General features: G+C 39.0%; 1 protein-coding gene across 2 annotated transcripts in view; it reads right to left on the minus strand.

Moving 5' to 3' along the window:
- The window catches only part of Pla2g4a (phospholipase A2 group IVA), a 134,516-nt gene that overhangs the window by 74,603 nt on the left and 47,852 nt on the right, over nt 1-12,061 (minus strand). For both annotated transcript variants that reach the window (XM_021162091.3, XM_085841764.1), the window contains 2 exons: nt 4,863-5,011; nt 3,677-3,790 (listed from right to left, as the gene is read on the minus strand). In XM_021162091.3, the coding sequence (XP_021017750.1) occupies nt 3,677-3,790; nt 4,863-5,011 (263 nt within the window). The remainder of the gene's footprint in view (nt 1-3,676; nt 3,791-4,862; nt 5,012-12,061) is intronic.

A 12,061-nucleotide genomic window follows, 5' to 3' on the forward strand; every position in this document is an offset into this window, starting at 1 on the left:
GACATTCATCTTCCTGCCTCAGCCTCTCTTGGGTGCTTGTAACAGGCAAGTGCCACCACACCCTAAGGCACACCCAGCACTGTTACACTGCTTTGTGAAATTTTCTTCCTGGTGTTTATCACGAGCTGCTGTTGAGTGATTACATAGTTGCTCACTGTTGCCCTGTTAGCATCCTTACCAGAATGTGAGTCTCTGGAACTAGGATTCTGCCCATCATGTCATCTACTCTTTATTCATCACTAAAGAAGTCAGAGGGAGCACTCAGGTTCCTCACGTATTACTCGGCACAGTACACATGACTACCCACTTTTCACACAGATCATTTGGTTCTTGAGCACGGTCGTCTCTGCCTCTCCCTAATACTTAGTAAGCTTCAGGCATGCAGTAAGCCCTCACATTCTCCTCATATTGAAGCTTATCATTCCACTGACAAAGTCAGAATTTTAAAATTATGTAATATGTCCTTGCTGGTTTTATTTTGAACGTCTGTGAAATGGGAAGAATTGCTGGTCCGTTTTGAGAACGTAGTCAAAGGAACGAAGGGAGAGAGGAACTTGGAAATAATGCATTCTAAACCATCATTTATGGATGAAAGTGAGACTCAGAGAAAGCAAATAACAAGTCAAACATCTGAAAGGAGAACAATGTCAATACAAACAAGATTACAGATGCCTAGTTCTGTTTCTACAGCCAAATGGACAGAGCTGTCCCTGGGAGTCAGCCCAAGTCCAATTGGAGGTTCCTGCTGATTCCCCAGCTGTGTCCTGGCCATGGACTCTCCTCGGGTTGAGCCAGTATTAACTTCCCAATGCCAAAAGTTTGAGAGAGCTTTGACTAGTAATGTCTTGGCTTGTGATTTCTGTGCTTTTTCACCAAAGCCAAGTGTTCTTATTATATCATGTTGTCATAATCATGGTGAAGGTTTACTTTAGTCTCTGCTCTCCCAGCATTCCCTAGCGACTCATTCTTTCTTACATGTCTGTGAGTGTTGCAGACAGAAAGCCACCCACCTAGGGCAGATCCTATCTCAGGAAATGAAGAGGAAGGCAAGGCTCCCATGGGGCTCTCCCACATGATCCGAGAAAAAACCCCGGACCCTTCACTCAACCAGCCAATTCCCTTTCTCCCAGTGAGCACTCGAGCTCATCAGATGGAAGGCAGACATTCAATAAAAATTTCAAGGGACTCTAGAAAGAAAAGTAATGAAGAAAAGCCTAACTATTTTCCAAGACACACTAAGGGAAGTGATTATATAACCTATTCTCAATTCAGGAATGTAGACCATCTCTTCAGAGATCACAAGTTATATAACTTAACGATAGCAAATGACAGAGGGAGAGGAAAAAATTTTTTTTCTCCATAATGTCTTCCTACATAATCAGTTCTTGGATCAGAGATTGAGGAATAAAAAAATTGTTTTCGGAAAGGCTAATCCAAGCTTACAACGCTCTCAACAAATCTTATTACAGTACCAGATGGGGGAGCTTTCAGGTGTTTCTGACCACCTCTATGCTCCTTGCTCCAGCACTCACCAGCATGGACCTGGTAAACCTTTAACTCAACAGGTCTCATCTTGCTTTCTTACTTTCAAGACTGCAGTTGCTTATGTCTGGAATGCTGAAATCTATATCTCTGCCCCCTGAAAAGCTACCCTTTCCTCAAGTCAAACAATACCAAAAGCAAAACACATTCATATATAGTGCTTAATAGGTACCAGTCACTGTTCTAGGCAGCACTCTATATATGCATGCATATACCATGCTTACTCTTTATGTTTTAATTTTTATACTTAATATAGAAAACACTATATTATATTAATATTTAAACTATCAAAATGACATATAGCTTATATTTTATGCAAAAAGTATAACAAGTTATAATTCAATTTATTTATGACCATTATATTATATTTTAACATGTATAGTTATCATAATAATTCCCTTGTAAGATATTCTCTCTATTTTTATAGATGAATAAGATGAGTCACAAAGAAACAACTAAATTTCCATGATACAAATGATGATAAAGAATACAAAGACCTAATGGAAGCTTTAAATGTCAAGGTATTAACCACTATGTTCACTATTCAAACTGTTCAAATGACCTGGTAACTCCTCTCACAAGAAAAACTTCCTTTCTTATGCACTCTAATTAAACTCTATACACACCTTACTGACCTTACTGATATTTATCTCAATGAATGGTGATTTCTTATTATTATACATGTACACACACACACACACACACACCTCCTTCCACTTACTATTACTAATCCAATACCATCTCTACCTCAGAAGAAGATAACTGAGAGAACTCCCTGTATCGTATTCCTTATATGACTGTACAAATAAAACGGCTGATACATCATAGTTTTTTCAATAAATGATTGTAAGATGAATGAATGAAAAGAAGTTAAGAGGTATCCACAGGAAAGTCAGGCATGAATCTCTTGTTACTGCATAGAACACATGCCCTCCAGAGAAGAGAAAGGACCCATGGAAATGCACAGATGTGGGTTCTCAAAGTCTCTGGGTAATGAGATCACATGGACTACTCAAGGAACCTTGTGATTTCCAGTTAACTTCTAAGTAACTGCACATCCATAGTATGCACATAAGTCATTGACCGACTCTGCAGGCACATATAATTAGTATTTGACTTTTTTAGTCTATATGGTTTGATTTACCAGTGGAAATTGCTAAGTTGGGTAGTGTGAGTAAGTTACTGCTAGAAAATACCAGATCAAATGGGACAAGGTTATCTGAGATTGCCATAGGATAAGCAGCATGGGGTAGCTGAGTGTTATGTTAGAGGTTTGTGTGAGAGGAGGAACCTGAAGTCATTCTAAGGGTGAGTGAAAGCAATGTTTCCCTGGGCATGATATTGTGTGCTCACTAGCCTACCAGTCAATTACATGTCTCACCTAAGACGTCTAGTTTGATTCTCATATGTTTCTCATGCATTAAGATACAGTGCATTTGTTCTGCACAAATAATTTATCCAAGAATTCTTTTTTCATTAATAAATTAATAAATAACTACCGAATTGTGATAATTCTGAAAGTACAAAAATAATAAAATTAATCCAACATTATTTCTTCTGATCTTTTACTGATTTGGACCTAATTATTTGAGACAGAATTATTTCTTTAGAGATGCTTAATTTACAGCAATATATTGACAGTAAACATGCGTGCTTACAATAGTGATAGTAAATATATGTTCTAACAAGTAGGACCCAAGGTTGAAATACTTTGCCTTTTGCAACCATCTTATCATCCCAAATGCTAACAGACCCTCCAGTGGAGTCCAAAATAGATGCTTCATTTCACTGCTATTATTTGGAACAACAAAATATCAATACCTCATAGTATCTATCATTTCAATCAAGGTATATATATTTAACAATAAGAGAATATTTAGAACAATTGTCTATGGCTATGGCTAAATGATAGAGTGTTTGCCTAGCCTGTGTAAGGGCTGTGGTCCTGGGTTTAAGCCACAACCCCACAAAGAATAACCAGAGAGGACAAAGTAAAGACAGGGAGCAAAAGAGCAAACAAGATGAAAGATAAAGTTGATAAGAAAAAATATATTTCCAAACATTAAGCCCAACTTTTGAAAATAAATCAATGCATCTGGAATATGGAGTGGAACATGATTATGCTGCTACTTACTTGGTTGAAAATAAAAGGGACTTCTTTCTTCTCTCCCACTTTCATTGAAGATACAGGGAATGTAGCTGTGCCTAGGGTTTCATCCATGACATAGTTGGCATCCATCAGTGTGATCTACAAAGCAAAGCAGAACGTAAGATGTTTCTCGGAATCTTTAGAAGCACTCTCTAAAATGTCTGTCTCAGAGGACAAGAGTGATGGTACATCAGTTAAGGGCACTAGATATTCTTCCAAAAGGACCTCGGCTCAATTCCCCACACCCTTGTGGCATGTCACACTGTCTGTACCTCCAGTTCTAGGGAATCTAATGTCCTTGTCTTGCTTACATGGGCATTGCATGTACATAGTGTACAGACATAATACCATCCAAACACTCAACACATTATATCAAAAAATAAGGTATTTTTAAAGAACCTGTTTATCATATAAAGTTCTAGATCAGGTAAGGTAACACAAAACCTTTAATACCAGCATCAAGGGGCAGGGCAGGCAGATATTAGGAGTTTGGGGCCAGTCTTCTCTAAAAAGTAGGTTCCATGTCAGCCAGGTCTATGTAGCAAGAACCTGTCTCAAAAATTATTTTAAAATTATCTAAAATAATATTTCATAGTCCCTTAAGGATTTCATGTTTTTGTTTTGTTTTTAATTTTAGTCCATTCTAGACAAGTAAGCTATACACATATCCCCTAGAAGTCTCAATAATTAATACACAAAAATAGTCTTTTTTCTCCCTCTTAAAACTACATTTCTATTGAAAGCAATAAATTTTACATATTCCTGACTGACCAATATTTATAAAAATGGAATATTATTACCTCTTTGTTTTGAAATATATAAAAGAAATACAGAAAATCAATGTGTCTACTTTTTAAAATCTCTATAAATAGACCTTATGAGCAATTGACAGTATTTATATTCTAGTTTGTTTATTTGTTTTGTTTTTTTGTTTAAAGAATTCCCATCTTTAGAACAGAAACCACATTTTCTCGAAAGTGCACAAGTATCCTGAAATTCTACCTGGATCCTCACATACCTCCATGCATACCATCCAGACACTCAGCAAGCATGACACCCAGCTCACAGGCAATCACAGTAATTTGAGGAGAAGGAAGTCAGTGAGGAAGATCCTTGATGTCTTGCTGCATGGGAACGAGCATTGTTCACATCCCCCAGATGATTCACTTACCTCCAAAACATTTTCCTGATTAGGATCCAAAATGAACTCAAAGGTCTCATTCCACACGGGGTTTATATCATTATTGAAGTGTCTCGTTCGCTTCCTGCTGTCAGGGGTTGTAGAGATGAAAAGTTCCACATAAGGATCTGGAGTGTCCACTATGGAAATCAATGGAAGAGAAGAAGACAAAATTGTCTCACAGTCTCACCTTTTTGTTAATGTCAGATGTTAAGTTACTTCCAGTAAGTGTGCAGTATTATACATCAAAATGTGATAACATACAACAGAACATCACCAGGTGGTATCTTTTTTCCATCATCTGTCCCTTCCTTTCATTACAGAAGAATGAGAAGGAATCATTTATAGAGCAATCTATTCAGAAATTCACCCACCTGGAGGGCCAGCATCTTGCTGGATCCAGCTACCCCACAATGAGAGGAATGGCATTTATCTAACTCTACAGCACGACCCTCACTACAGGGCTGTAACGGTAACAAGATCACAAATTCAAGATCCTCGTATTGGTCTACATGAGAAAAATCATCTTGCTTATTTTGCTTACCTAACACCACAGTAAAAGGCACGGCAAAATGAGTACTGCTACTGACAGAAACTCCATCATCTCCAAAATGAACAGGTATCCTGAAATTAGGCTGGGCAGCTTTAAGATGCAGCACTCGTATTAGCCCTTAGCCTGTCTTTACTGTGGCAGTATCAAACTAAAATGAGATGTCTAAAACAATGAAAGCCCTTTTTATGTCACATAAAAGTCCACTTGAGTCATGCCTATTCATGCTCCCTTAACGACAAAGAAAGAGAAGCGTGTAAAGGAACTATTTTACTTTATTCCTACTATGTTTATACTTAACTAAGTTACTCAAATCATATACATGGTGATTGGCCCCTCTTCCTTGAGTACACTGACTCCCCTGATAATGTTATACCACTGTTTGTACTTTTATTGTATGTGTGAAACGATACCTCTGTTTGTTTCCTTTAAGACCATAAATACCTTGAGGCCAAGGATCATAATATGTTCCTTTCATGCTTTCAGAATCTCTCAACTAAAACCTGCCACAGTAAAATATAAGGTCTGCATTTGTCTTTAACACAACCTTTCCTATGTGGCCACCAATAATAATTAGTGATGGTTCTTGATAAACTTTTTCAATACACATTTATCTCATTTAACTCTCACATCACAATACAATATGTACTCTATCTTAATACTCCATATGAAGAAAGCAACAGGAACTGACATGTGTCAGGCCTCTGACCTACAGCTAAGCTCCAGAGAAACACCTTGAACTTGGGTCATCTAATTTCATCAGCTGAAGCCTTAATGATATCTTGTCCCTAAGAAACAGGATGAGAACATAAAACACAGATTTCCATGAAGAGAAGAGCTGGACAAAGAGTGAGAGGCAAGGAAATAAGGAAATATAAATATCTTTTCAGCCAACACCATCAACTCAGCAACGGGCATCACTCAGAACAACTGGCACAAGAACTGGGAGACTGGGGTCAAGAGGAAGCCCTACCAGAGGAAAGAAAGAATAAGCTGAGCTATTCTGCTACCAACACTAAAATTGACCCCTCCCATATACAGCAGCCCAAGTTTAAGGAAGGAAACAGTACAGCGTCCTGCAACTGCACCTCAGGAGCTTCACCTAAGACCCTGTGTTATACTCAGAATGATGACCACTCATATTGTCTACAACACATCTAATAATGAGCTGGTCTGCACCAAACCCCTCATGAATAACTGTATGGTGCTAGCTGACAACACACCCTACAGCCAGTGGGAGGTGTCTCACTACTCATTCTGCTTACATTGAGAGAAGAGGGCCAACCTGGCTCTTAAGGAGGAAATATTTTTTTTTTAAAAAAAAGTGATTAATGAAAAATATTTAAAAAGAGATATATTATGAAAAGAAAGAGTGGAAGAGGTGGCAGTCTTATGAAAGAGCAGATCCAATGAGATGAGCTTCTTGCTGGCGGCCCATCAACCTTGGACCAGTGTGGTGAACAGATGGCTGTGTGCTGGACGACAAGGAGCAAGACATTTGAGGAAGATCAAAGGAGCAAAAGCTAGAAAGGCATATAAGTCAGCATCTAGAGCTTGCATAAGAAAGACCAGTGTTGTTTCATAGATATAAATAAATTTTTATCCATATATATCATGTGTTCCATAATCATCACATCAAATAACATAACCAATGTTCTTCACTTACTCTTTGAAACACTGCTCACAGTTTGTTTTATTAGGTTTTTTTTTCTTTTTGTCCTAATTGTATAAAGATACACAAAGAATTGTTTTATGTTTAAATTTCTACCTCAGACCTCATGGGACATTGGACAAGGACAGCGAGTCTCAAGGCAAGTGTGACATATAAATGTCCAGAGCTTTTGTAAAAACTCATCTCAGCCCCTAAACCGACAATGAGCAGGCAGGGTGCTGGCTTCATCATTAATGCATTAATGTACTGTCTAGCTGACATCACCAACATAGGACAGCTTCTGACGACACAGGTGAAATCCCACTCTGGAGAACAGGCAGCTCTTGCCTTTTCTAAGACAGCATGTATGTTTCCCAGACCAAGCAAGAAGAGCTATAGGACAGCAAGGCATCCATGAAGTGTGATAAGAGAAAGGCACTGGGGTGGTTCTGTCCCCTCAACTTGCTCCTTTGACTCTACACAATTAGCCAGAGCTTTAGAGGCCAAACAAGAAGCAAATCAGCATATTTAGAACAGTTATGGCATACAGAGAATGTAAGGAGAAGCAGGCTTTCCTCTGTGGAAGACAAGTAAATACATTCTATGAGAATATGATACAGCAAATGAAACGAAGAAAGGAACATTGCTATTTGTCACCCCATTAGGCCTGTCCTTTCTCACTGGGCCCTTTGTGTGTTTGTTCATTTTCAAATATATTCCCCAGACTATTAGGGGAGAAACTTAAGAAAACCCACTCTGGAACATAAAAGCTATATGGGAAGGGCAGGCATGTGGGTGATAATCATTCATTCACGCAATGCACTTTCAAGCTCACACTGTAGGCCAGGATTGCCTGTCAAAAGGTACTTTGGCTTTGATAAAGAGCCAAGCCCTAAACTGTAGATTTGAATTATGAAAGTGAGTCAAAAACAAATAGCCTAATTTTAACAGCAAGATAAATGGGAGACAAGCAGATACATCACACTGGTGACTCCCCGCTCACTCACCCAAGTGGTTATGCAAAAACCAGGTCAAGTCGTAGGTGGAGGGATTGTTATTTGAGGCTTGATATTTGAGTCTTATATCAGAGATGTTTTTATTTTATTTTATTTCATTTTATGTGTATGAGCATTTTGCCTACTTAATGTGCACCCACTGCATGTGTGCCTGATATCCTTGAAGGTGAAAAGAGGCACCGAATCCCTTAGATCAGCAGTGAAGGATGGTTATGAGCTACCAAGTGGGTACTAGGAATTGCACCGGGTGTAAGATACAGAGTGTAAGAACAACAAGTTGCTCTTGACCATCCAGTTATCTCTCCATCCTTTCCTATGAGTCTCAGAGGAAGAAGGAGAGATCACAGAGCAGACAGGGAAAGGAAACAGAAGGTAAAGTTCCTTGGAAGACACCAAAGAGAAACAAGAAGTAGCAATTAGTAAAGTGTAAGGTCTCAATTAATAACAGGACCATTTTTTTTTAGTGAGTTTGGACTCTCAGTGCCTGCCTTGGTTTAAACCATTTTAAATTAGACAAAATGAAAGGAAAAATCATATTTAAAGACATCTGTTCCATCTTCATATGTCAAACTATCGAAAACATCTTGAAAATTAGAATCTCGTTCAATTCCTTTGCCTTGCAAATATTTACTTTATTTTTAAATAAAGTCAAAGTGAACAGCTTAAAATGCTTGAAAAGAGGGACATGTTTATTGGGGTTTTTTTTGTTGTTGCTTGGTTTTGGTGTTTTGTTTGTGTTTGTTTGTTTCTCCTATTGTTTCTTCAGCAAGAGATTTGAAAGTTAAGATGTCAAAAGTTGATGGGCTGACGAGAGCAGCTGTCAGAATGAGGACTACTAACAGCTCCAAACTCTGATGTTTTAGTCTCATTTTCTGCTAATCATGAAAGGCAGGAGACACCATCCCTGGGAGAATCTCCAGAATGAAAGGAAACTTTAAGGTATGAGTTTTAAAGTTCATGTCCATGCTATAGGAACTATAATAATGGCTGGAAGAGTAGCACAGTTAGAATCTGTGGGAAGGGAAATCAGTCCATTTTGATGGCAAAAACTTAGCCCAATGCTTTAAGAGAATTTCCTAGAAATGCATTTAAAAATAATTTAAAAAAAAGAATCAATAAAAGGCAAGAAAAGAACAGAACCCCCTGTCTATTTAATATCTTATAAATTAATACCCACAGGTCCATTCATTTATGCTGCACCACTAATCATTAACCAGTGAACACCTGAATTGTTTCCAGTTAAAGAAGTAATGAAGCGAAAATATGTGTGGGCAGAAACTCTCCTGCTTCTCATCCTTTATCTACCTCTTGACAAACAAAAAATGATGGGGGTGTAGGATAAAGACCATCTTTATTATCATAAAGATGACATGAAGCTACATGCTCCAGAAATAGCTTCACAATTCCATGGCTCTGAAACTTACTCATAAACTCTAGGAGCGCCTGCCTGAAGTCATAACAGTCCCATCTGTCACTCAGCTTTATCCAGGTCACAGACTATGTGATTCATGACAAGAACGGGTGCAGCTCCTTAACTCCCAATTTTATTAAAAAAAAAAAAAAATCTATTTTTTCTCTTCCACTTTACCCCAAGACAATCTAAACTCCTTGCTTGAAATAAAATTGATGAGTAATTTACTGATTTGGAGGTGAGGCACGAACAAACCCCAAAGATTTCAAAAAGAGGGTTCCCAAAAATGCAGAATCCATTTTACCATAAGTGGTAGAGAGCTTAAAAGTTTGTTTCTCGCCGGGCAGTGGTGGCGCACACCTTTAATCCCAGCACTTGGGAGGCAGAGGCAAGCGGATTTCTGAGTTCAAGGCCAGCCTGGTCTACAGAGTGAGTTCCAGGACAGCAAGGGCTACAGAGAGAAACCCTGTCTGGAAAACAAAACAAAACAGAACAACAAAAAAAGTTTGTTTCTCTTTTTTGAGACCATTGGTTACTATGCCAGAATCATCTACAGTGGTGGGTTTAAAATGCAAACTGGAACTGGGGATATCTGAGGACTCATCTGAATGTGCAAAGCCTTAAGTGCATCCCAGAAACACATAGGAACAAAGGAAGAAAGAAATGGAGAGAGGAAAGAAGGGAGAGGGAAGGGGGAGGGAGGGAGGGAGGGAAGGAAGGAAGGAAGGAAGGAAGGAAGGAAGGAAGGAAGGAAGGAAGGAAGGAAAATGCAGCTCCCATCAGAATCTTCAGATTGGTTTAGAAATCTCCATTTCTAGTAACATAATCAGGTGATTGTTTTACACACCTTTCAAAACCAAGGACTTATACACTATAGGGTTAGAATAAACTAAACAATGACAGTCTAATAATACCCATATAAACACTTGGCATAAGGAACGTAACAAATGTTATCTTGCCCTCCTGTACAGGAATTACCCAGCCATACACTGTTAAGCACAGTCCAGCTAACCACTACTGATGCTGTGTAACACTTATTTATTTTCAAGTAGCCACATGAAAACCATCTCCAAGAATAAAGTAAAGCAGGTATGATGGTCAGCAATTTGTTTGAGGTTTTGAGCTGTTATTTAAACTTTAGTTTTCAACTACCCCCAAACCAGAAAGGTCAGGACTTAAGGAGGAATTTGCTTAAAAGCCTGACTGTGGATGTTTCCAAATGTAGCCATTTCTTTGAAATTGTTATGATAATCAGCAGGTTTGAGGATAGCCAGTCTCTTCCGTACTGATATTCTAAGATAGCTGAGTGGCTCCCACAGCTCCTAGGACAGGGTGGTCAGCAACACCATTTAACCGTCCCTCAAGGGCTCTGGCTTACACAGAGCACTGGTGTCTCTCTCATCCACATCTTCTATCTCCATTGTGAGGCCATAAATCTGTTCTTACTACCTGGAAAAATCCTTCAGTATGCAGAAACCAAACCCATATCCTTTCCATCTCTCTTTCTCAAAATGCAACACAACACAAAACAAAAACTAGACGTAAACCTTGTACTCTTCCCTGGCTTTGCTTTTTGACTTTGCACCACCATCATTTACAGCTGCGGGAATTAGAAAGCAGAGTGGCTTCCCTTCCCTCTGAGCTTTTTACATCCAATTTTCTCCACAGTTCTTGTTTCTTACACCTTAAAAATGAACCTTCTATCTAGCTCGTCAGTAATAATTCCACACACACTGCTGCCCTCGTTCACCAAGCACCAAGGTTACCGTGAACATAATATAATCCAAAACCTGCAGTGGATAACTCAGCAGGCACTCTTCACAACACCACACAGTTGGATTTCTGGAACACAGTATTTAACTTTACTTCCTGCAGAGCCAGGGCTAAACATGGTGAGGCGGGGGACAAAAATAAACCAGAAAGACCCTTCACCAACTCCCAAGTTCCCCTGTGGTCAGCGACTCTTCCTCTAGCACACACTGCAATGCTATTGTTTGTCTTTAACAGTGAAACCAAAGAGCACCCTGAGATCCCCCTTGTTTCAAACATTCTGCCCATGCAGGCTGGGAGTAGAAATCTTTGTTCTAACACAGCAGAGCTGTACTTCAGATTTGCACCTCTCATTGTTTTCTCTCCAGATTGAAAGTTAAAAAGTTATCCAGCCACTGCTATTGTCCTAAGAATGTTCAAGAAAAGAGCTCAAAGACAGGAGAGTTGGGACTAAAGGGAATAAGGTCTTCTCGTCATGCTCTTAATTTAGTTTGTACTTTCCTAGGCAAAGAATTGACTGTTCTGCTTTCCAGTAGGGTGAAACTGGCAACTAAAATTCATTTTCCCAGCAAGCTTAGTATATATGCATCTACAGACAAGTAACTTGATGCAAGTTACTCATTAGACACAACTACTCCCACCACAGAGAAAAAGACAGACCTGTGGACATGTACCGAGTCAAACAAGATCCTTCAGAAACAGGCTTCAACTCAGCTGAACAGATAGCTGAGTGGTTAACAATACTAGTTGCACATGTATGAGGGTGGACTTTGAATCTTAGGACTGACATCA

The sequence above is a fragment of the Mus caroli genome, unplaced genomic scaffold (genome assembly GCF_978045245.1).
Source record: "Mus caroli unplaced genomic scaffold, Mus_caroli_1 scaffold_1, whole genome shotgun sequence".
NCBI lineage: Eukaryota > Metazoa > Chordata > Mammalia > Rodentia > Muridae > Mus > Mus caroli.